Source organism: Pezoporus occidentalis, unplaced genomic scaffold, assembly GCF_034315485.1.
Source record: "Pezoporus occidentalis ecotype Australia unplaced genomic scaffold, CSIRO_AGI_Poc_V1 ctg198, whole genome shotgun sequence".
Taxonomy (NCBI): Eukaryota; Metazoa; Chordata; class Aves; order Psittaciformes; family Psittacidae; genus Pezoporus; species Pezoporus occidentalis.
The window spans coordinates 633,048-658,739 of NW_026913833.1; the positions used below are offsets into that span (position 1 = coordinate 633,048).

The 25,692-nt window shown below is 40.7% G+C and overlaps 1 protein-coding gene across 8 annotated transcripts; it reads left to right on the plus strand.

The window, feature by feature from the left end:
• On the plus strand, nucleotides 1–24,681 carry ATG4C (autophagy related 4C cysteine peptidase). Of its 8 annotated transcripts, none has more exons than XM_062617563.1 (11): nucleotides 1–234; nucleotides 3,193–3,323; nucleotides 4,614–4,697; nucleotides 5,139–5,372; nucleotides 8,671–9,001; nucleotides 10,755–10,858; nucleotides 12,117–12,253; nucleotides 15,532–15,610; nucleotides 16,279–16,355; nucleotides 20,290–20,409; nucleotides 23,434–24,681. In XM_062617563.1, the coding sequence occupies exons 2-11, from the start codon at nucleotides 3,248–3,250 to the stop codon at nucleotides 23,602–23,604; spliced, it is 1,413 nt and encodes a 470-aa protein (XP_062473547.1). In that variant the 5' UTR covers nucleotides 1–234; nucleotides 3,193–3,247; the 3' UTR covers nucleotides 23,605–24,681. The 8 variants fall into 8 exon arrangements, with proteins under 8 accessions (XP_062473547.1, XP_062473549.1, XP_062473548.1 ...); XM_062617565.1 differs by having other exon boundaries at nucleotides 3,196–3,323; XM_062617564.1 differs by having other exon boundaries at nucleotides 3,199–3,323.
• The last annotated feature ends 1,011 nt before the right edge of the window (nucleotides 24,682–25,692 follow it).

Sequence of the window (25,692 nt, forward strand, 5' to 3'; positions counted from 1 at the left end):
CGCCGCCGGGCCCGGCCCTCCCCTGTGGCAGCGCCCGCCGGGAGCTGTAGTTCCGAGCGGTTCCCCCACACGGCTGAAGCCCCGGGAGGCCGCTCCCCGGCCGGGCTGCGCCGCGGAGCTCACCGGGCGGGTAAGCGGCGGCCTCGCCGTGCTGAGCGGCTCCTCCGTGTGCTTCACGGCGATGGCGCGACCCGGGCAGCGTTGACCGCCCGCTCAGCGGCGGCTCCGTGAGGGGTGAGCGGTTGACGCCGGTGGCGGGAGGCGGGGCGGCAGGGAGGGAAGAGCAGTAGCAATAGCAATAGCAATAGCCTCAGTGGTGGCGGCCCAGAGCCGGCCGCTGCCGGGCGGCCCCGCTGCGCTCCCGGCCAGCCCGATCGCGTGTGTCCCGCAGAGTGAGAAGCGTGCCCGGGCTCTCCCGCTCCCCTTCCTGGGCTGCGGTAACCCGCGGCTGCCGGCGGGCTGGGGAGTAACCGGGGCAGCTTTCGCTTCCTGATGGGAACGGCTCGGGATCCTCCTTCCCCCGGCGCTGCCGTTTGCGACGGACAAAGCCCGCAGGAGTCGTCGTGAGGACACAAAGAGCGGCTGTGGAGAGCAGGAGTGGTAACGAGCGGATGGGTGAAGTGCTCGGTCTTTGTTGCGGGATGAAGAAACCCCGCTGGTTTTGTTCACCTGTCCTTTACAAGTGTTATTTCTGACTGCTCTAATGTGTGGTTACAGCTGGAAAGGGGTAACTCCATAAAAATGACCTCTTGGCATTTATGCTGCGTGGGGTTTGCTGGTTCAGTTTCTGTTCGGGTAGCAGAAAGTACAGGTCTTCATTCCTCATTAATGAGAGAGTTACATTTAGACTTCATTCACCCTTTTGCGGTGTTGGGTCGCTTCTGTTAACGAGAACAAACTGTTGTTAGGGTTTTTTCTGTCTCTGTTAGTTAACAGCCACCTCGCTGCAATCATCTCCCCTCTGAGACTGGGTAATGGGGGCTCTGAGAGCATGGAGCTCCATTGCTCAGCAGGAGGTGGGTCCTGCCCTCTGTGAAGTAACATCGTTCACGTTCTAGGTAACTTCTTAAAAGAGACAACTCCAGTATAAAACCATTAGCTTTAGGCTTAATAATGGGGTTCTTTTGTGCCTGTGGGGCTTGAAATATGTGTTCCCTGTGCCCTTCTCTCGATGCTGTTCCATTAATTCCAGTGGAACTATTACTGGCGGCATCTTGCAGTGATGGGAAGAGCCTGCGTTTTTCCAGTGGGATAAATGTGCCTGGTTTGTGTTAGCATTCTTCTTGGAAGTCCTTTTCATATCTTTAACATAATGCTAGGGAAGAAATGTAACCGGATGAGAGAAAAATGGGCTGCGATGACCATTGTCTTTTAAAGGAAGATGAGCTTCTTTCTCATCTCCGTAATTTCTCCTTCAGGCCCTTTTGCAACAGGAGAGTTGGTTTCATTTCTAATTTTAGCCAGAGGGAGCTTTTACAGGTATTGGCTTTTAAGGCAATCAGTGGCCTCTGCATAAATGACTGTTGCTGATTGATCATGCGAGGACAGACTGGACCAAACACATCTCCTGAAGAAGTTCATCTTGCCAGCTGTGCCATCGAGAGTCAGTGATACAGGCAGCCTTTCTGTTCTTTTCCTAAAGAAAAAAGAGAGGGGAAAAGGCAGGAAATTGCAACCCAACCTTAAACTGTCTTTCTCTTCCTTTCCCTACAAAAGCCCAGCTTAACGGTGGGCTACGCGTAGCAGGGATGTAGCCATGTGTTATTTTCACTAGCCAAAACATGTCACTCTTCCCCCATGTTTGTGAGCTTGCTTTGCCTCTTGTTCCATCAAAAAGTTGTTGACTGATTTGTATGTAGCGGAATAGCAGAAAAACATCTAGGGATGGCTTGGGCAGTAGATTCCTGTTTCCCTGGCCCTACCTACAGATCCTAGAAACCATGCACCTGTGTGAGTACCTTCAGGCTCTGAAGATGCAACTGGGTTGCAGTGATGTACCACTATTGATCAACTCTTGATGTCCCACAAGAGCTCCTTTTGAAACAGGAGCTCTTAATTTTTCAGCTAGCTATGCAAATACAATCAAGAAAACCCGTATCAGCTGTTTCAAAGTGAACCATTGACAGAATACATGCAGTGGAGGAAGCCCCATTAATTAATAGCAAACATCCTGTTTCAAATGGTGCAGGTGGACTGCAGAGGGAGTTCTGTCCCATTTCCTTGGATTTCTTAGAAACGGGGATAAAGTATATACTGTTTCTGTATTACTCCCAGTTTAGGTTGCTTTTAAGGTTAAGTCTTTCTTGTCTTGCAGTTCAGCCAGCCAGTAAAAGTGCATTTCCCTCCCACCACCCCACTTGGACAATTTATAAGAGTTTTTACAAAATCAGGCTACACTGTAGTGTTTTCTATCACTGTTTTACAGCTCTTACTGCTGTGATACAGCTGGGCTCATGTAGACAACACGCTCAAATCAGGAGAGAACCTTCTTATGTATTGCAAGTGATAATCAGAAGAGATGTGAAGTAAACATGGATTTTATGACAATATTCTAAACACCTTTTGAGGTTATCTCCCTAGGATGTTAATTCTGTACAAAATTTTTTCACTGTTACACAGGTTTTCAGTAGTGCATGTTTTCTGCCTTGCGTATGTACAGCAGAACATCTTGTGCTTTGTCTTTCCATTCCTCCAACGCCTGTAAGCTTTGGCTTAGAAAATTCCTGATTAGAAATCTGAAGCTAATGATGTTCTTAAAACTGAGATTAGTTTATAGGTGCTCCAAACCCTGTTATGGCAAAAAAAAGAAGTGCTTATTCTACTCAGCAGTAGAGCATCTATTTAGTGAAATTCATCTTAGCTTTTCATTTCACTGCCAGTTAAATGAGTGCACTCATATGCCAGCACAGGTTATATGCTCTGCATCAGTTTGTTGTGCAATAGAGAGCTATTGGAGAACATTATATTTTATTTAGCTTTGTGTAGTATTTTTATTGGTGTATATTTGGAATTAAATTATTTTATTACTTATTCATGGAATATGTGATTGTTTCTCAGTCCTTGGTAGTAGGGAATACTGCAAGTTTATTACTGTTCTGGCCACATTAGGCTAAAGTACTGACGTGGGCTGGTGGTGATGCTATACCCTGTGTTCTCAGTGCCCATGGATGTGTTTCTATCTTGTTTTTGCAGTAGCAGAATTGAACGTCTTACAAGACAGCGATGGCTTTGTCTCTAGCATTTGAATATGGAGGCCACAGGGACAGATGAAGTAGAAAAGATAAAATCAAAGTTTATGTCTGCATGGCACAACATGAAATACAGTAAGTGAACCAGTGTGTGGGGAGATCTTGTCTCCGTTGACATGAATGGGAGGTTCCTGTTGACGTGAATGGGAGTGCGACTCAGAAACTTCACTAATATTAATAATAAAAATGCAATATGGCCCTTGAAACCATTTTTATGTTGATATTATAAATAAATAAACAAACTTCTTTAGCTTTTATTTTTTTCAAGTAAATGTTCATAATTTATTTTTAAATGACTTTTTTGAAAGCAGTAAATTATGGCAATGAAGCTTTGCAGAGACTTTTAAATAAGGGTCTATATGGAATCACCTGAAGCAAAGATTGGTTTTGTTACTGTTCTTGAAAGTACTTTTCTGGAAAAAACAGGCTGATGTGTGAAGTACAGACTCCACTGAAGAGTCTGCTTCACACACTTGAGTAACACTTCTCCACAGCTGAACATCAGTGATTTGTTCACAAGCAACCTGATTTTCAAGTGTGCCTTTTACTAGACTGTCCTTAAACTTCATTTTTCTACCTTCCCCTAGGGCTGAGGTTGCTCAGATTTACCACCAGCTTTCTTATAACTGAGCCTTGGAGCTGTCTGGCAAGAGGAAAAGATACTTTTCTCCTACTTTCTTTAAGGCTACCACATGGCTGAAGGGGAATAATAGTTATCACACCCCATATGTGATAGGAAAAGTTCAAGAGACTGTGGATTTGGGATATTAAAGACCCTAAGATTTAGACTTAAGTGACAAAGCTACTCTTTGTGGACCCTATCAAAACCGAAAAGCTGAATTCTGGCTCTTTGAATTTGAATAGGATATTGTACTACCCCTTTTTGTCTGAACTCTGCGGTTTTGTGCAGGTGATGTTTAATTTTGTGATGATGTTTAATCCTATGGCAAAAGCAGCACACTGCATTCATTTTCATTGGTCATATGTGAAGCTTATTGTTTATTATTATAGGAGTTGGAAACCTCACAGAATCAAACTATGTAGTAATGAATTCACAATAGAGACAACGCAACTTGAGCTCCACTTTAGCATTTTGCATCCTAACAGTTTGTGTGCAGTAGTACCATTATATTAACATTCTAACAGGCACATATGGGTGACATCATGACTTTGAAACCAGAACTCTAAGCTGTGTTTTGCAGAACCATGCAACTTCTTGTTATTTATGAAAGCAAACCCCAATATCGGTACATTTTTCTCTGTTCCTCTCAAAGAGGGTTATCTTTGCCTTAACCAGATGCTGTTAGCAATTCCTTTTTGGAATGTTTCAGTCACAAATCTGTGTTTCTTTTGCATCTCTTTTAGGTTGGGTGTTGAAAACAAAAACTTACTTCAGCAGAAACTCTCCAGTCTTTCTGCTGGGAAAATGCTACCACTTCAAAACTGATGGTATGTACATAGCACTTAACTCATTCTTGTCTTATTCGGCAGGAGCTCTGTGGAGATATTTGTAAGTGTCTAAAAAGCCTATCATTAACAGTTACCACATTCAAAATGTGAATATGGAAAGCTTAGGGAATGCTCATGTAAATGTCCACCATCACCACTAATGCAACCCATCCTAACCTGCTTTATTCAGATACATTGACCCAGTCTTGTTATTTCTGTAAATACTAGTGGTGTAATATTCTCTTTTTGTTTTCCCTTTTTTCAGCTGCCACATTTCTATTACGTTTGCCTTCCAATTTTCCTTTCTTGTATTTGAAGCAGTCATTACTTTTTGCAAGTTTGCCCTGTTTTTCTCATGGAATAGTTGTATGTTCTTTACTTTCCTTCTAATAACTGAAGTTCCATACTAAGTTAGAACTTAAATTGTGCTTTGCCTTACAGATTCTGGTGAACTCTCTACAGATGGGTCCAATTTTGATAAAATCAACACGGAGATTTCAGGAAATGTTGAGGAGTTTCGTAAGGATTTCATTTCTAGAATCTGGCTGACTTACAGAGAGGAGTTCCCTCAGATAAAGGGGTCTGCGTTGACAACAGACTGTGGTTGGGGTTGCACACTGAGAACTGGCCAAATGCTGCTGGCCCAAGGTCTTATGCTTCATTTTCTTGGTCGAGGTAAGTTATGAGAGATCTCTTTAATTTGTATTATAAGCGTGGGTGTTCTGTAGAGTGTGTGGTGGTCTGTATGTAGACCAGACCGTGCAAGCTGGGTTTGATTCTGGACTCCTCATTGACAACAGAATTGTCACGTTGCACCAGAGCACTGATCTGGCTATCCTACTCTTCCATTCCTGAAAAAGGGAATGCCAAAGCAAAGGAAGATACTGTCAGCTCCACAGAAGCTAACTGTGAAGTGAAACACCACAGAAACTTGTGATCCTGTCCCTTGGTATTATTGTCCATGCGAGTCTCCAGTTCTCTTGAAACTTGCTCTTTTCTTGAACTCAAGATGTGGAAATGAGTTCCACAGCCCATAGCTGTGGGCTATGGCAAAAGCGATGTTCTTTTACCAGTTCTAAAGCTGTGCATTATTCAACCTCTAGTATTAATATATTGAGTTAATAGAAGGATTCTAATCTAACTTCAAGGCATCATTCTTTGTGTTGAAATTTTCACTTTCATCCCTTCCCCACCATGTACTTGCAGAGGAACTTCCCTTTTCCCCTTATCATTGTCTATCTCAAAATACTCTCTTAGTCATAGCTGTTTGAAAGAAGTAGCTTTAGGAGACCTGCAACACTTTTTGCTTTCAAAGGAAAAGAAAACATGCACACCCTCTCCATTCTTCCGAGCTCAGCCATGTCCTGCATAGATGCATGTTTGGTTCTCAACCACCTCTTCTTTCCATCCTCTTCTCATTCCCTTCCATAATTTACCACATTGCCCCTTTCAAACAATCAGTCATGTCCTCTGTCACCACGACTTGTCAAAATGATTTAAGATATGGGCCTGAAGCCACCCAGGCGTGTTAGCTGGAGAGAATGCAGTGTATTGTTTACTCAGCCATTTGTTGGATCCCAGGAACACTTTAGTAGAAGATAGTTCTGAAAGCCTGTTTTGCTAATGCTTTGTACTTACTGTGCAAATATGATGTAAGCTGTGAACGTGGTCCCAAACCAGCTGCATCACAAAGTCTTCTTTCTTGGCAGTGTCAGGACCGAGCTGTCAGATTGGCTTATGTTCCTTTTGCTGTAGATATTGAAGTCATAAAACATTCATTATCCCTTTCAACTGACTACAGATACCAAAATATATTGAAATACTTCTGCTGAGAACACAAATCCCTTAAATATAAAAGCTGATCAGAAGACTACCTGCAAGTAGGAATGTGTAATGGCTCGTTCTGAAGTAACCCCAAATAAAAAAGCCCCAGGTTTATATCTTTAAAATCTGTGGTTACAAAGAATTCCTTGCACTGTCCCCCATGCATCCTCATTTGGGAAGTGATTTGGTGATTCCAGAGTGCTAGTGTTTCTGTGGCAATCCAAATGCATAGAAAAATGGAGTATGTATGGTCTTTCAGGGCTACTTTTCTCATCACCTACTTTTCTGACAGCTGGTGAATTATCTTTTGGAAAGCTTTTTATGAGGTCTGGGTAGCTTTTGAAACATATTTAAGTGTTTACATTAAGTTTTTCATCGCTGTTTACTCTTTTCCCAGAGATGTTTTCATTATAATTTAATGGTATTGTTTCTGTTACAAAGCAAAACTTGACTGCAGTTACTAGCTGGAATACTTGCATTTCCACTGCTATGTGGAATGTTCCAGATATTGCTGAATGATGTTGTAAATGAGTTTTTATTGTGAATACTAAGGTGCTGGTAGGTTTTTCTTTGAAATGCTTGTGCTTAAACACTGACTTAAATTTGAAACTCACAGTATCAGAGAATCCTGGAATGGTTTGTGTTGGAAGGGAAGTTAAATCTCATCCAGCTCCAACCCCTGCCACGGGCTGGAAAACCTTCCACTAGAGCAGCTTGCTCCAAGCCCCTGTGTCCAACCTGGCCTTGAACACTGCCAGGGATGGGGCAGCCATAGCTTCTCTGGGCACCCTGTGCCAGCGCCTCAGCACCCTCACAGGGAAGAATGTCTTCCCTATATCTAAGGAATTCCAGTGCAGGGATAGCAAGGCCTGTGATGTTGTTACACTGAGCTTACAAATGCATCTGCCTGGGTCTGCAGTGGAAAAAGAACGTTTCACAGAGGAGTGCCACTTGTGGTAAGAGGCACTGGGGAGGGGTGGTTGCCACACTATAGAAGTGTGGGTGACATGGATTGTGGCCATAACCAGCAATACTTGGCACATGACTGGAGCCCTAAATTAGATTTTAGAATTAAAATGTAGTTGCCCAGTGTTTCCTCCTTGTTTCTCAGAGTTTTACATGGATTCTTCAGTAACAGTTACCAGGAGGGCTGCAGCTCTTGCTCTCTGTCAGAAAAGGTCCCTCTTCCTGCAGTAATGGCAGTTTTCTGAGCCTCCAGGAGCTTACCCAAACATGGCTCACTTAGCAAAAGCACCTCTCTGTAGGGTTTGTTCCTCGCTTACACATGGCAGCCTTCCCCTTTCCTTCTGGGATGTTTATTATGGACCTTCAGGGTGTGTTCTGCTCTTAACAATACACCCGCTGTGTGTTTCAGAGGTTTCCTCACATGCTCTGTGTTGCAAGTAGTTGTTTGAACTTGTGGGAGAGACTTTGAGTCATCTGACAAGGAAAGCGTTGCTGTTCTCTAGGCATGCTGAGCCACCATTATGCAGGAGGAGGAACGCTGTGTGCAGGCTGCATTGTCAGAGAAGCCTTCAGCTGGAAATGCAGGCTGTAGATGCTGTGCTGAATGGTATTCAAATAAGTTTGTCATTAATCTTGGTAAAGCATTCACAGATTTAGCAAAGGAATCTTGTTATTGTTGTGCTGATCTGCTTTGTCATTTTGCCAGGAAGACGTGTTTGTTTTTACAGGAATAATTCCTCGGGTTTGCTTATCTTCTCTTAATATCTGACAAAGCAGAAGAATTAAAACCAGCTTTTGAAACTTCTTGTTTGATGTGGATAAAGCTCTTTTAGCTGATACTTTTATATTTAAGATAGTTGTAACCTGTGCCTTGTAATCAGGTACGTGTTGTGTATTTAACTGGCTGGGATCATGGAATCTGACCTCTATCTCAGTCCGTTTGCTAGCAATTTATGCTGTTAGGATTTCATTTCACCTGTCGTTCAGGAGAAGATAAAAGCAAATCATACTCCACTCGAATCCTCTGTTTACATTTTGACACTGACATTTGCATCTCAGTATGTAAATTACATATTATTAGTCAGGAACCTGGGGGAGGAAGGAATGAAGGAATGTGCTTTGCTATTTATACCTAACAGTTAATATAAAGCCTAATATGCCTCTTAAAATTCCTTGCCTGCAGCTTGGGTCTGGCCAGATGCGTTGGACATTGACAATTCAGATTCCGAATCGTGGACAGCCCACACAGTGAAGAAGCTGACAGCATCATTTGAAGCATCGCTTACAGCAGAAAGAGAACCCAAGATCCTGTCAAATCATCATCGGGGAACATTAAAGACAAACTGTGATGACAGTGAAAGGAGAAATGAAGTTTATCATAGAAAGATAATTTCTTGGTTTGGCGACTATCCGCTAGCAGCTTTTGGCTTACATCAGCTAATAGAATATGGAAAGAAGTCTGGGAAAATCGCTGGAGATTGGTATGGGCCTGCAGTTGTTGCACACATTTTAAGGTAACATACCTTCATTTGTTGTTACGCATTACAGGAGAAGCATTTCCAAGTGTCATGAGGTTACTTCAGCTTAATTGAGCATCTAACCGTTCATTATTGGCTTTGTAAAATGTCCTTATTACGAGAGGCTTTTCGGAGGCAGGAAAGGAAATAGCAGTAGGTGCAGGATCTGAACTCTGAGCTGTTGTTCAGTCTTATTTCAGGAGAGAAAACAGACATTCCTGTTTTCCTGTACTTTGGGCTGCAGAGTCACATGTATTTCTCCCAAACCCAGGCTTTTAAGTAGAGCTGCATTTAATGAAATGTTCTAAAAACTAACCAATTTTTCAACCTTGGAACATGCATAACATTAGAGATTTCTTTTTCCACTGTAACCTGGGGGCTGTAATGTACTGATAGTGTAATGAAATGTCAGAGCTAAAATTGATGTTTTCAGCATTTCTTTGCACACATCACATTCTTGTGAACCTGTAAATGTATGGGACTATTAATATTATAATTAGCTCACAGTAAAAATAAAAGGGGCTGTGACATTCAGTGTGGCTGAAAAATAAGTCAGAAGTCAAATTTCTCCATATTTGGTGCCATTTCCTTGAATGTTGCCTTTTGTTTCCTTTTAATTTTCTTTATAGCCTTATGTATGCTTATGTTCTTAGTGAATTCCAGTTTACCTATAAACTGAATCACAAATAAGTCATTTAAGCAGCAGAAGCCAAAGTTCATCTATTTATCTTCCTTTTTATATATGTGACTAGCTGAATTTGGTGTTTAGTATGAAAGTACATTAATCTGAAGTGAACCTGTACTGAAATAATCAGGTGTATACATGCAAATGCACACAATGATGCAAGAAGTCAGTATTATTTATGTGTTTTCCTCTTACTTTTTCCTTATGAAAAAGTCAGAAACAGAAAAGAAGCAGTCAGAATTCTTTTTGCTTCCTTTAAATTGCAGTAGCCTCTTTACCTAATGGGGGGGGGGGGGTGGTCCAGAATTCAACACAAACTGACACTGCGAAGGTTTCCTTTCCTGGATCTCCCTCCTCTCTTACAGCAGTACTAACAATGTACAGTGCTCTCATAACTTGAGAACGACTGTATTAAATGGTTCCTCAGAATATACTGGGAAATAAAGGGATAGTGACCATTTAATGCAAGCCTGTATTGAAGTCAAAGGCTCATCTTCTATTTTGAACAATCCGATTTCTTTACAGACGTTGTCCTTGATGGATGATTGTGCTTCAGACTGTGGACATAGAATTTCTGTTTAGTTTCTGGCTCCATTACTCTTACTCTGTTGAGGATAGCCTGATGCTGCAGTTGAAAGTTGTGGTGAAACCTCGCAGCTTGCTACGTGCTAACCTTTCTATCCACAGACATGAAGTGCTAATTTGTGCCTGGTTACTTGAACTGAGGTTAACTAAAGAGATCTATTGAGTTGAAAAGAGTATTTTGGTTGGCAAATTTAGCCTTTATTAGCTCAAAGTACATGACAAAAAACTGTTATAAACAGACTTAGGTAATGAATATGAACTTCATTGGAAGTTAATGTGATGCTTTGGGCTTTTTTTGTGGTTTTCATTGTTTCTCCTAAACAGTCAAATGGGTTTGACTTTGCTTGGGGAAAAACATGTTGTCCTATAGACTGGATTCCGCAAAAAACCCACCCAAAATCCCCAACCACAATGAAACCCAACCTGTTTCTAAAGATCAACTGATTTCTGTTTATGCATTGTTAATTTCCTTAATGTCAGAGATGAGTTAAATAGCTTTGTGTTTGTACTTAGAAAAGCTGTTGAAGAAGCAAGAGACCCTGAGCTACAAGGAGTAACAGTCTATGTTGCTCAGGATTGTACAGGTAAATGTTGTGATCGGGTAGAGTTCTGCAAACATCTTAGATGCTTTTTATGCCTTTCAGTAAGCACTTAACAATAGACCTCTAAAGCAGAAAAATCAACTCAAAAATGCATCCACATAATTGAGATTATATAGGCAAACGGGTTCTTGATATATGCAGATGTTTGTTCTCTTTGAGAATCAGATACCACAGCTTGAAAGCTTTGTACATTGGCTTTTTTTTGTGTCTTACAGTGGGAATTCCAAATCCTGCAAAATAATTTATCTTGACAATCTGCCTTTTGTCACTTTTAATTTTCTATTTAAATCGGTTGATAATCTGATTTGTACTTGCTTCAATGTTGTTTTAGCAATAAGCTAGTTAGAACTTCCATATCTTACTAAAATTAACCCCCCAAACCCAGCCAAACAAGTGGAAAATACTTCAGTTACGTTTGTTAGCTTCATTGTGTTTGTCTTTTGCATCACAGGATTCTGGTTTGCCTCTGCTCTGAAGGAGCAGAAAATGATGACAAGAAAAACTAAACGTGTGCTGGAACTCTATGCTAATGACTAAATCTAAGTGCAGTGTATTCCTTCAGGAACCATGTTCAGCTGCTAGAAGCCTTAGTTATGTCACAGCTGATCTGGGGATAGGACAGATGAGACTGATGTCCCTGGGGAATCAATGAGACTGGTTTTCAAGGGACTCTGTTTAGTCGTATGCTACAAACCAGTTTCACCTGACTTGCAGTGACAGCAGAAACTGAAACTTCTATGAACTTTTCACTTCTTTGTTCTGGTGATGGTTTTCACATCTCAGTTTGGAGGGAGTAAGCAGTAATAGTACATGCTTCTTCTTCAGTCATTTTCAATGGCTGTGTTGGGTTAACTTTACCAGTGAACTTGAGTATTTATTAAAATCAATTACTGCCTTTTAACATGCAGATGTTTCTGTTAATTGCAGGCATTCAAATGTTAAATGACTCCTTTTAGAAGAGTTTAAATGAAGTGAATAAATATTTATTGGCTTTCTCCTAACCTCCTTCTGCATTTCCTTGGCAATGTATGTTGCCACAGCAGCAGGAGATCACCAGTCTACAAAATACTGCTGAAAATAAGGAGGCTTAACACTGGTTTTAATCACAGTCACTCAGGACAGTAAGATGTTGAAGGACTGTGGGTTTAGTTTGTCAGACTAAGTGCTGGCTTGTTGTAGGTGTGTCTTTGTCAAAGCAGTTGTGTTTTAACTATTAACATTTCCATGTGTCTCCTTTCAGTCTACAGTTCAGATGTTATTGACAGACAGTGTTCTCTTATGGACTCTGGAAAAGCAGATTCAAAAGCTGTAATTATATTAGTTCCTGTGAGGCTTGGTGGAGAGAGAACAAACCTGGACTACTTAGAGTTTGTAAAGGTATGAAATGAGAGCTCAATCATTTCTCAAAGAGTAGCACGAGGTGAGATGAAAAGCGACTCCGTGATGGTAATCGTCTACCTATTAAACGTGTGGTGGTGATTTCACAGTTGAAGGTTGTAAAGTTTGACTTTACAGACTTTAAAATTCCCTATTACAAGATCAGGCATAATTGCAGAGCACATGATGTCCCTTGGTGAAGCAGTGATGACTGTCCTACTCCTGAAGCAGCTACCTGAGAAGACATTAATGCACTGGCTTAAATTGCAAGTGGTAATTTAATAGAGCACCACTCTAATGGCATATGTAACTAAGTATCAGTCAGCATTTAAAAATACAAATATACCAGATTCCTCCTTCTGTTTCTCATTTTATTAAATGTCAGGTGGTTTAAGGTTCTTGCTTGTCAATTCCTCCCATTTTCTTTTGTCGTTTTCTTTGTCTTAAGAAAGGGGATAGCATGTTTTCTATCTTTAGTCACTACCTCAAGTATTTTGTCACTATCTGGACATTAGGATGAATGTTTCTAGGGACAGTGATGCAGGAGGAGCAGGCAGTTACCACAAGTAAAAATGAACTGGAAGAAAGTGAAACTCGAGGAGAAAGCAGAGAGGGGGAAGGTCTGTGCTGTCCTTATCAGCAGAGGTTCTGCATATGGTGCTAACACCAGAAGATCTGTAATCCTACCTCTTGAGCTCAAGAATACTTCTCTTAGGGAAGAGATTGTTCTCTTAGCCCTGCTGCTCTGCCATTTTCTATGCTGCTGTTTAAATTCCTTAGATTCTTGGTTTCATTTTTTAAATGCCACAGTGTAGCAGCGTGAACAAAATCTGGGAGTCTGATGATGTCTGTTTCTGTCTAATGACCGTCTCTTCCCTCTAAGGTTCATGAAAAACAGTTGGGTTTTAACAGCATTGGGGAGATGGAGTGATGAAGCCTTTTATTTAAGTGATGAACTATTAAACTGTTTCTTTCCTGATTCCTTATGTTTTCAGACAGTTGGTCTTGGAAAAGTTTTAGTTCTTTTCTGATGAATTCTGACACATGAAGATAAGTCTGTGGTCTCAGACATGACCTGCAACCACCTTACTTCCAGTGTTAACTGCAAAGAAGCCCTTGAATCAGTCAGGTCCAGGAAAACACATAGTACCTTCAATTATGAACTAACAGTTCTATTATTGATGAGTATCTGTGCCTAGTTTTAGTTTCACCCTGCAGGGGCTTTCTCACTTTACTCTCAAAGCCACATCTTTGCCAGAGCACAACACGTTTGTGTGGCACTGGGGTTCACAGCACAGTCACAGTATCCGGGCTCTTGTATCACAACTGGCTTTTCCCAGGGTGATTCCTGCTGCTCATTTACCAAGCCTGGGAGTGCCTTTTGCAGTCTGGGAATGGAGGTTGAGATAAGAGGTCTTTCAATTGGATCTATTCGTCACTCCGGTCTCTATCCTGACTGTTCATAACAAGTGACTGAATTTCTTGGGGTCTGGATTTAAGTTAAAAATGCAGATTTGAGAACGTAGTACGAGAGGTAATTTTTACAAAGGATTTTATATTTATGGCTGAAAATGGATAAATTTTTTATAATTCACTTTTACAAGAAACTTCCCATAGATTAAACAGTTATTCATTACACCGAGTAGCTTTGCTCCCTTTCTGTTTCACCGGCAGAGGATGTGTCCTCAGCTCTTTCAGCGTCTGATCTGCCTGGATGTTCTGTAACTCTCAGTCATTGAGGAGCACTTGCTGAAAAACCCTTCTCATTCCTATTTTAATTAAGCAGCATCTTTTGTTAACCTGCCTAAGCCATGCTGAAGTTGACTTTGTTAGCATTTGAGGTGAGGAGTACAGCCGTTTGTGTTATGTTACATTGTCGTTGTCTAAGCAGAGAAAATTTTATCTCAAGAAGGTTTGGTCTGATGAGTACAGGAAATATCAATCATTTTGTTGAGAGAAATTTTCCCTACTTATGATAATGTAATGGTTATGCTTTTAATGGTTGATCTCTTAGAGGAGAGGATATAGATATGACTGCCAGCTAATGAAGATTTCACTTTAGCTCAACTGATAATCTTCTGGCTTGCTGTCCCAGCAACTTGTCAAGTGCCACAAGAAAACCACTGTGATTTATGGACATTTAAAGGCTGTTCAGTTTTCAGACTATTTAATGGTCTTGGGCTTCAGTTGCATTAGAACAATTGGGCTCGGCTTTCCAGAGTGTTCAGTGTTGGCAAAAGCCAGCTCCCACTGGAGCTGATGGCATAACTAATGGAGAACTCTGTTAAGCCGAGACTGAATGGTCACAAGAACAGGAATTTCAGTCAAACTAGTGAAATGTTCTTACCTTGACAGGACTCTGTGTATACAGGTAACTCCTCCCCAGCAATAGAAGGTATAGCCATAAAATCAGCATTTTCTAATGTAATAAGTCTGCTAGGTTTCTGTGCCAGCACAGACCCGTGGGTTACAGAAACCAACTCTCCTAAACCTGAATGAACAGAAGGACACTGGCAGCACTAGTGTGACTGCAGCCCACGGCTGATATCCCACCTCCTCCTGTCCCTAGTGGCTCCTAGCTTTGCTGTGGGTGGAGGAGTATGTTATTACACCCCAGACTGAAAAGATTCCCGTATTTCACCCCATGTCCCTCTTTAAATCCTGTTAGGTGTATTTGTAATACCTCTTTCTCAAAGTCTCTACTTATTGATGGTTCCGATTCCTCCACCCTCAGAGTCAACATCCAGTGAGATTTATGGGGCTTGTCTGTTGCATGTCTCCTCCCATACTTTGGGCTGTTGTTCTTAGAGCTGTATCTTGTAATTACTCTTGCTTCAACTGGCATTTCTCCCTGTGATGTCAAAGTTCATACTCTAGACAGACTTCTGCATTTGAATGCAGAAGAAGAGACCCCCAGGGCCACGGAATGTAAATGTATGTGAACTCTGTAAATCTGAGTGCTTGATACCTTTTGACTAAGCAACCTGGGCTCAATATGTGTAACAAACACTATGTCTTGTCTCCTCCCCAAAAATGACACTGCCAATTCTCTCAGTACATGGGCATCTCATGAAAAGGGAGGTGTTTCTCTGGAATATCTGGTGGTATTTTCTCTTTGGTCAGTTTAAAATTGAGTCAAGCCCCAATAAGTCAAATCACTCCTTATAAAGAAAAAACGCTGTTTGTCTAAAACCAGTAAAGAAACCATAAAGGTTTTAACTGAGTTTAATATTTACTCTGTTTAGCACTCTCCTAATTGTTTAATATTCCTGTTGTAGGGAATTTTAAGCCTGGAGTACTGTGTTGGTATTATTGGTGGCAAACCCAAGCAGTCATATTACTTTGCTGGATTTCAAGGTTAGTGTTTTAATCTGTTATGTCTTTTCAGTATTTTTCTTTCCGAGTTAGGGAGTTCATATTGAACCAGTGGGAAATAGCATGATTAAAATAGCAAAATGAGTACCTTATTAATTCATCATATCTAGCCAAGTCCAGTCATTTGTCATTTACCCCATGTAGTAATTGGATTCTGTAAAATGTACATTTAATTTCCCTTGTTGCATAAACAAGGCACAATTTATCTGTTTCACCAAACCTGAGGACCATTTGCTGTTCCTATCTGGCAGCTCTTATTTACATATTTACTTTTTAGTAGTTTAAGTGCTGTTAGGTGATGCTTAAATGACAAGCAATATATTCTTCCTGTCAGGATGAAGTAGCACGATACATTTTTCATATGCAAACTCCAGAATATAATTGTGTGTTTGTAAAAGTAATTTTATCACCCAAAATTAAATGACAGTCTCATCACTTTATAAAAATTCTGCTTATACAAGCATATTTGATTATGCAAAAGTTAATCTGTCCTGCAAAAACCTATGCTTCAGTCAATGAATATCAGCCTGGCAAGCAGTTACTTGCTGGGTTGCTCTTTTTTTTCAGCTGTTCTGCATAGAAATTGGATTGTAAGCAGTGTAATAATAAGGTGTTTTTTGAATTACTTGTCTTCTGTTTTGTCCTTGTAGATGACAGTTTGATTTACATGGATCCTCATTACTGCCAATCTTTTGTGGATGTCAGCATAAAGGATTTCCCTCTTGAGGTAGTGTGGATATAGACCTGGCACTGTTTTCTTCCCGTATGAATCAAACACTAATTATTTAGAGATGTACTAGCTGGCTGCATCTTTATGGTTTTACAGTTACGTGTTATTTATCAAAGGCCTGCTCTTCTTTACAGGTCTATAATCAACAAAAATGACCAGAGGTTAAAAACTCAATATGGGGGTTTAATTTTTACTGCATTAATCTTTGTCTGTTTCTTTATAATGGTAAGAAAAGCTCGACAACAGATCATTGCTTCATTTAAGGAATTTTCCATTAAAGAAAACAGACAATCTTTGGAGCTCTTAAACCTGAGTTAATTGGATTGGTTTTGTTAGTTTGCCTTTTGGTAGTGTCTATTTTCTTTTATTTTAAATTCAAGTTGCAGGCAACATCATGGGGAGAATTGCTGTATTAGTTAACAGTGAAGAGCCTCTTGTCAGTTTGGAACCAGAGTTCCTATAGCTTTACCTGCCACTTCTTTACCCAGGAACTGGATATTACATATATATGATTATTATATTTCTACACTGGAGTAGATGGTGGTTGTTTTAAATGTAGCTTTTGCTCCTAACAACTTTGCAGGTCACTGTTTTAGCTTCCTACAAGGCTTATCTGTGAGGTTTGTGCTTGAGTAGATGAGTTTTACTCAAGTCCTCTGACCTGTTTAATGAGTTTTAGTGCTAGAATTTTTACAGGATGGTAGTTTCCAAGAAACTGGCTGGTCTGATGCTGTAGGTGCTGTGTTTGTTCTTTCTTCCCCTCTCTCTCCCCACCCCCAGCAACAGCTTTCTTGGCCATGAGTTACTGGGTTCACCTAGAGGTAGTGAATGCATGAATATCTCTTTAGGCTATGTCTGGGTCTTAAAAACCATGCTTGTTTGGCAGGGGGGTGTTCACCTTTTCTTTAACCTCTTGCCAAATAACTTGCTTTGAAAACAGAGCTAAAGGAGGTTATTTAAGAACTTGATATACAAGTATCATGGGAAAACATCAGTTGCAGAAGTGTTCAATAGCCTCAGTACTCACAGTAGACATGCTTGGTGCCATCCATACAGACTCTTCTGGATCTTGTGTCCAGCTTCCACCCTCTTTGGAGCAGCTCTTCATTCAGTGTAGAAACACTCGCAGGTGCATCCACTGCTTAGGACAGCATCAGCTGCTCTAGAACAGTGTTGGTTATTTGTAGTGGTTCATCATGCCCTCTGTTATGTGAAGTGCCTCCTACACATGGAAACACTGCTTCAGAAACAACATACTGCATTCACATAAACTTAAACTGAGAACAGTGAACTGCAGTGGTCCTGTTGTCACCATGAAAAGAAAGATCAGTTAGCAAACATTGATCACAATACCTTGATCGAAATACCATCAAACAGTATTTAGGAAAAGAACTTGCATACATCAGAGGACTTGCACAAGGCTAATGTCAAACCCTAGGGCTGACTTAAAGCAGACACTACATATTTTTCAGTATTAATGCTTTACAAGGTGCTTTAATTAGCATGACATATAATACAGAAGTGTAAGGTTCTCTAGGAAATGAGACAGTTCTGAAATAAAAAGGGAACATGGCAGCACAATGTATTAGAAATATCCTAGACAGGAACTATCCTTATTTAGGGTTGCCTTTGGATTTACCCCATTGAGATATTTGGAAGAAGAGTTGATGAGTCCCAGCCCTACCTATTTGTATTGCAGCAGCAGCCAGGGATTATAACCAAGATCCTTGCTCCTTTATGCTAATAACTGTAGTAAAATACAGTGCCTTCTCTGAGCATTTTACAGTTTAATTGGGTAAAGCAGACAAAAGACAGGAAGAGCACAAAGAACCAGAGCTGAAGTGACTTCCTTAAGGTCACCCCATAGCACAGTGGCCAAACTACAAACAATACACATCTTTCTGCTTTCTGTTCCCGTGACTAATTCTCCAGCTTGTGCTGCAGATGCATTAATATGAATGTCCAAATAATAATCATGTTTTAAAATGTATTTTGAAGGTCTGTGAGCTGCCAGCCTGGCTTGATCGCATCCTAATGCTTTTCTGCAGACAGAAAATATATTGCAATTTAATGCTTAGTGCATTTAATAGTATTATATCTTTGTCTAGAAATGTCAAAAGTAAACAGAAATTGCTTTCTTAGTGTGGATAGTTGCTTGTTAGATTTATCTGTAGGGAGTATTTTCCAAATTGACAAATTGTCCAGAATAAGTTGGAAATCAATCCACTCTGTATTGGCTTCCAGAATCCATTTGTTTGGAGGAGCGAAGAGAAAATAAAAGCCTACCCACTTCTTTGTTGAACAGTGATTTGTGCAGCGTGAGGAGTATTGCCCTCAACAGTCCAGCACAACTGTGCTGTGGCTGAAATGGGATCTGGAAGGCAGGGTCTGATTTACGTGTTTGACACAGGAATGAATATTCAAAATACGGTTTATGCATGTAAAAAGAGAATTAAAAGAGAAAACAGTGCCTGAAACCAACTGTATATAAATAATACTTCTCATCTTTGCTTCTATTATTTTTTAGCAGAGGTTTAATAGAAATACATCTCAGGTTTGTAATCACAAGTAAAGAACAATACATTTCAATATGTACAACTATTACACTGGCAGGCTCGGGTGGTAACTAGTGCTGTTGTCTTCTGTGGATTGACTTTCCTGATTGGGGTGGGGGGGGGAAATAAAATAGGTTTTTAGCACACAGACTGCTTGTTGTTAGCTGTTGCTCTAGTCAAATGAGATTGTAACCATTGTTAATCCTTCGTAGAGGGAGCACAGTGTTGGTAAGAAATCTGCATTGCTCTGTCCTGGTGTTGCTATCCTGGTCCTGTGCTGAGCTAGAGGATGCCTGAGCTGAGCACAGCTTATATGTCAGTGTGGAAGAAAAAAGCATGGAATATTCACTGGAGAATATTGATCACTGGGGGAAGTTCACAAAAACGGGATCTGTTGCAGTGTGGTGCGAATGTGATGTATTAGTGGTTGTTACTGAGCTGCTGCAGCAGGATTGCTGGGGCTCGATAGAGGCAGGATGATGGGGTAGTCCTGTGTGTTAGGAGCAGAATGAAAAGGACTCACAGCCTTGGAGTGACAGGCAGCAGTGACTAAATAATGTCAGGCGTTTGGCAGCGAGCTTCACCAAAGCTACAGTTCCTGTCATAACCACACACAGAATCAGGGCAGTCAGCATATACTTACCTTTTCTGTCATAAACTGTGAAGGAGTGTGGGGAAGAGGGTTTTGTATTGGTTTCGTTTTCCTTATGGCATGGCTGCTGATAGGATCAGTTCACAGCGCTGTCAGAGCATCATCTGTCATGAAAAGAGATTTCACATTAGGAAAAAAACATTTATAAAGCAGGGCATGTTGTTTGCTTTATTCCCTACTAGTGGATTATTGTAATGTGGTTTTTGCCTTCATGGGGTTTATGGTAGTTTTAACCCATTTTATTTCCTAGAGGATAAAGCATGAGGTTGGTTTATTCCATTATGTCTCTTTCCTAGAGGCAGGGGGAGGGAAAGGGGCAATGGGCGGTGGTAGTAAAGCAGTAAGATAGTGCAAAAGCTGTTACAAATTCAATTTGCAGAGAGCATTCTCCTCCTCTGCCTTGGGAATATTCATAAAGTACCGCTCGGAGCCGCAGACCTTTGACAGATTCAAACTAACGTGGTGGTGTGTGGAAGTTTGGGGGATGCAGCATAAACAGCAAGAGGCTTTATACGTGTGGAGAGGAGTGGAATTACTGGGGGGGGGGTGTGGTGTGGGTGTGATAGGAGCAATGACTTCTAAAGTGTGTGCTGGGTTTTTTAACTTCGGTGATACAGGGGGTTGTATGTTAAAGCTGTTGGTGGAAAACAAAGTAAATGCGTTGGTCTGAACCATTCTCAACCTTAACCGTGTCTTTTATGTCTTCTAATCTTGAAACTCGCAGTCATTCCACTGTCCTTCTCCCAAAAAGATGTCGTTCAAAAAGATGGATCCAAGCTGCACGATAGGATTTTACTGTAGAACTGTGCAGGACTTTGAGAAGGCTTCTGAAGAGATAACGAAGGTAAGTGTGGAAGTGACCAGCTGCATTCCTCAGCCACAACGGCGTGTGTGGGTTGTGTGTGGATAAGGGGAGAGAAGCGGCTTCTCCCTTTTAAACGGGCGTAATTCTTGATCTTCATTCCTCCTTTTATGCTCCTGAGAAACCCGGCTTGTTTTTCATCTCCTCCGATGTTACCTGGGTTGCGTTGCGAGAGGCTGTGCAGGAATCGCGCCAGGGCAGCCCACGAGGTGGCACTCTTGAAATGGGAATATTCCCGCAGCCAGCATTCCTGCCGAGCCGGGGGGCCGGGAGAGGCAGGCAGCCCCTCGGGAGGGACGGGCTGGGGTTTTAAATGAAAGCGTTTGATCGAGCCCAAATTGTGGGTTATTTCCTGTTAGCATAAGTGCTTTTTGCGATGGTTTTTAAGTGTAAAGCAGCGCGTTTACTATACGGTAGTGCTGGTTTGAAGGCTATGGAGCAGGTATCACCCACATGATTGTGTCCTTCCACTTCAAAACCACTGCTGTAATGTTCTTGAAATGGTATAGCACATTTAGCTCCAAATGCGACTTTTTCCCCTTGATGATCGCAGTATGTGAGTGTGTGAAACACAGCGTTAATACGTTGTTTGAGCTCTGGTAACAAGTAGCTGTGTTTTGGTGATTTAAAGAAACAGCCTATGAAAGGATGCAGCAGCAGGAGACGGTCACAATATTAATATCCTGACCACAGCAGTTGTCACAACAGCACAAAGAATTAATGTTGGTGCAGCGTTTGGAGTGGCCTGTTAAGTGGTATTAGTTTTCTAACCAAAAAAAGCATTTTTAAACATAATTATGTAATCTTTGGTAGATATTGATTGATGCTGATGTTTTCTTTGATTCTTGCACAGAGAGGTAGGAGATAGATTTTAAAAAGCAGAAGTTCCTCAGCAATGGTTTTATGGGAAGTTTAAATAGTGAAGTTACTGTTCTTCCATGTTTTCCTGTTCTGTCATGGATAAGAAAGCATGTGATAACATCAGGTAAAAAATACTCTGAATTACAAAATCAGTTGCATTGGAACTTCTCTTTTTCTTTCCCTTCTTTCTTTCAAGTTTGGGACTAAGCACATTTCTTTTTCTGAACATATGTTGTGAAAATACTCATGGCTGATCCAAATCTCTTATCCTGCTATTTTACATAGAAGCTCTTTCATATTAGTGACATTATTTGATAGAAATATATTTCGGGCACAGTAAGCTTGAAAATAGAGGAGAGTTTGGATACAAATGCAATGTGAGAACCATGCTGTGATTTTTCAGTCCTTTCCTTCGCATCCTTTGTTTTTTCCTGCTCTTCTGTTATTTCTCCCTATGTTTGCAATTTGAGTGTGATAACTCTTGAATTATCAAGCACAGCATACAACCAGTGTGCCCTAGGTAGGCTAGGCTCAAAAATTGAGGCTCTTGCTGCTTTTGTTTCCCTATCAAAACCCATCACAGCAAATAAATAATCCAGGTTTGCCTGTTTGTAGTCCAGGTTCTGTTCAGAAATGAGAAGTTCTCTGCAGAATTGGACTGTTTGAGTGTTGAATTTGGATGGAGTTCACCGCAAAGAATGAATTGTTGCAGCCACAACAGGGGCAGACTGAGTCTAACACTAAAACACTCAAATAGATTGATGCTTATCAATAAACTCTCTGTAGAAATCATCACAGAAGTTGCTAAAGAACTTGCAAGCTCTGATGAACTGAGATGTGGCTTGGTAATAATTAATCTCAACCAGGTACCCCTTGACTCTAGTTTAGGCCTTTTCCTGTCTGTCCAGCTCATGTTGTGTGTTCCCTTAGTACATAGAGGTGTTGCATGTACCTGTAGAGAAGGAAGTTCAGGGAGAGTTAAACCTGGACAATGACAGGGGAGTCACAGGTATATTTGTGTCCTGCTTTGTAGGACCATCTCTATGATTTGTTTTCTGTAGCTAACTTGCAGTGAGGAGCTGGCTTAAGCGCTCCCATCCACTTCAGCCACCAGCACACAGCATCCATGTGGCCATCAGTTTCTGTTCCTACCAAGGCAGCTTGTATTCCACCCCCAGAGATTGAAAGGGTTGGCATCCAACTGTCTGATTTCTCAAGAAACAAAGCATTTGTACATAGTGCAAACTTTTTTCTTCCTGATGCTCATCTGTTACTCTTCTATTGCTTATCACTGTGTGCATCTCTCCTGTATCTCCATGCTCTTTCACTTAGGTTTCACATTACAGTAGCCAAATGCAATTAAAATAGACAAGAAAAAAGTGGGACATTTCAGACCACAGTAAAAATCAAGGATTTTACTGTGTGATTGATTTATTGTATTTTTAAAGATTCCCCTCAGCCCCTGTCTTTTGTTTTTATCATTGTTCTTATATTTAGGGGGGGTTTACTGGTTTAGATGAGTTGTTCTCATGAAATCATGTTTAGTGCTTTTAGCTCCGCACACAGCACACCTCGAGGCTAATGTAGTTCTGTGTCAGTGCATCAATGTGCAGGGGTTTTAAAGCAACTAAGAAATTATATTTAAAAAGTAAAAATCAGTGAACATGTAAGTGTCCAAAAGAGCCTGAAAGGCTGAAATGTCTTTTAGTATTAGGTGGATTTTAACTGCTATTAAAGATATTTTGCCAAATCTTGTTTAGTATTTATCATTCCCCACCACCCACCTTCTACATGCTCAGTTTTATAAATCTATGAATGTAGATTTATATATATCTATCTATATCTATAGATGTAGATTTTTGGCAGCCTGGTACTGTCATCAATCTGCTTTTAGCCATGTGCTCTTGATTGGCTTATTTCCATAGGTGTAAGTGTTGAAACTGTTAATAATAGCATTGATTATTGTACGTGCTGATTCTACAATAAAAACATCTCCCTGAGATGCAGAATTGGTGCAGCTGGTGTGCAGTGCTTCTGTTTTAATATGATTATAATAACTGTAAAATGCCATCGTCAGATCAATGGCGCTACTTACTGGGGTTCTTCATTCCCACTTAACATTTTGTCTGGTGTTTTACATTGTAGATGCTGAAATCTTCGTCTAAGGAGAAATATCCCTTGTTTACTTTTGTAAAGGGTCATTCGAAAGACTATGACTTTGTTTCCAGTCCACTCCATGAAGAAAAACACCTTTTCCCTGAGGATGAAAAGAAAAGATTAAAAAGATTCAGCACAGAGGAGTTTGTCTTGCTTTAAGGACGTTTTACACAAGATTATTGGCAGCTGTCCTGGAGAACACTTGCTTTTAGGAAACCCCAAATGTTTGTGTCCTCCTCCCCCAGAAAGGCAAGCGTGTGCTGAAATGGGTCTATTTTCATAGAGATGAGAATGTTTTATATGTTAATAGTCTTTAAAATGCCATTTATAAATGCACTTACTAATTATTTTTGTTGACTACTAGTTGGATGAGTTTAATGCTACGTTGTGCTAGTGAAAGATAGAGGCCAGAGCGTGCTGAAAGGTGCTCACAGACAGCCTGGTCTTGCCCCTCTTAAAAAGCTTGGCCAGTCCCCACAGCCCAGCTTGTGACCCTGGTGTCGTGTCAGCCCGACAGAGGCTGCTAGATTCGTGGGGGTTTTATGTCATGGATGTGTATGCATAGGTTTTGAGACCACATCATTTCTGTTTGTAAGGGAAGTTTGAGCTCTGTATCCATGTGGGAAGGGGAAAACTCTAATCTGTCTTGCTAAGCCCAAATAATAGTTAATGCTTTAATCGTGATGCACATCCCGAGCAGCACAGTGGGAGAGGTAAGTTTGATCTATCAGTAGTAATTGTCAGTTGCAATCCTGATATAATTATATAGGCTGAATTGTGAGTTAAGATACTATTTAGCAGTATGATTTTATAATGGTTTCTCATTAAGCTTGCTTTGGAGCCTTAATATGAGGAGTGAAGATAAAGTATTACCTTTCCCCACTATTTTTAAAGGTTATACTATTAATATTAACTGCAACCAATCAAAGCAGCTAAAGACAATTATTAGAAGAGTATTTGTTTCTTGTTTCAACGACTGTAACGTCCAGGTTTCTCTCCTGTTCATGCAGCTTTTAAATCCAGGCAAATGAGGGAGTGAGGGAGTGGATGTTAGAATTCTGGGCTGTGATTCTTGTTTTTCTTTCTTTTGGCTCTGTGTTAATTGCTGTACAAATGATTCCTTGATGTTGTGTGTTCTCACATTGCAACCCAATGTACCTGCATAGTTTCATGTTTTAACAAAGTAAATGCAATTAACACTGCTTGGAAAAATAAAGAAGGTGTGAAAACATGAAATGCATGTGCCTTTTATATTAATATTAGATCCACTAAGAATGAGTATAATCCTGCATCTAAACCAATATTGTAAGGTGTAAATACTCTGTTTATTTGCAATAAAGGCAGGTTTTATTGTTGTGTTGTAAACCAAATGTTAACCTATTCTAAGTGCTGTTCAGGCACAGGAGACACAAATGTTGCCGATCCAAATAATAAGCATCATGTGGATTCATTGAAGCACCTTTTTCCCCTTTTATGAGAAAGAAGTGCCTAATAGATGGATTTGAGGCAGAACCAGGACCTAGTCTATGTATGTGTCAGGGCTGTGAGGTGTGTTAGCATGTGTTAATTTGAGTTAATATTCCAAAAAGCTAAAATGAGATTGTTTTTGCTTGTTTTCACGAGACAAAACCCCAACCTACACATCATTTGTCTAAATTAGTAACCTGTTTGCTGTTGAATCGTGCTAATAGTTGGCATAATAATACTTGTCGATGCTGCGTGTGAGGATGTTTGCCTTGATCTTCCTTAATATTTTTCATTAATAGCCCAGAAGAGGGAGTAAACAACGTATTTATGGAATTTAGATGTCAAAATGAGGAGAATTGTGAATGTCAGCGAGAGCTGGAAAATAGAAGGCTCCTGTGTAGTGAAGCACAAGTTAATGTAGCTCTAGCAAAAATAATGCCAAACTGTTGAGTGGTTCCTTTGGGTAACAGTGGGCAGGAAATTAGACATGAAGTTGTACTTTGCTTTCCCATTTAAAGACAAAAAAGCAGCCCTATGCTGCATCATTAGAAGCTTCTGTCACAGAGCAGGGGGATATAATTGGTGTAATCTGGTTGCAGTGATGCTCTCCTTTCTGCTTACCTCTCCATGAGGAAGGCATTAACTAACTAAAGTGCACAGAGGAACAGGAAAAATGAGCGGGAGCCTGCAGGGATGGGCTTAAGGAAGATTAACTTGTAACTACACGGTTTTGTTAATCTATAGCTGAGGAGTGAGGGGAAGGAGAGAAGCACTAAGGTG

Bases quoted from the DNA above. Each gene is read 5' to 3' on its own strand.
- ATG4C (XM_062617563.1), top strand. From the start codon at position 3,248: ATGGAGGCCACAGGGACAGATGAAGTAGAAAAGATAAAATCAAAGTTT. The intron at 9,002-10,754 runs GTAACATACCTT...CCTTAATGTCAG, and splicing joins GTTGTTGCACACATTTTAAG to AGATGAGTTAAATAGCTTTG. The intron at 16,356-20,289 runs GTAGTGTGGATA...TGAAACTCGCAG, and splicing joins TAAAGGATTTCCCTCTTGAG to TCATTCCACTGTCCTTCTCC.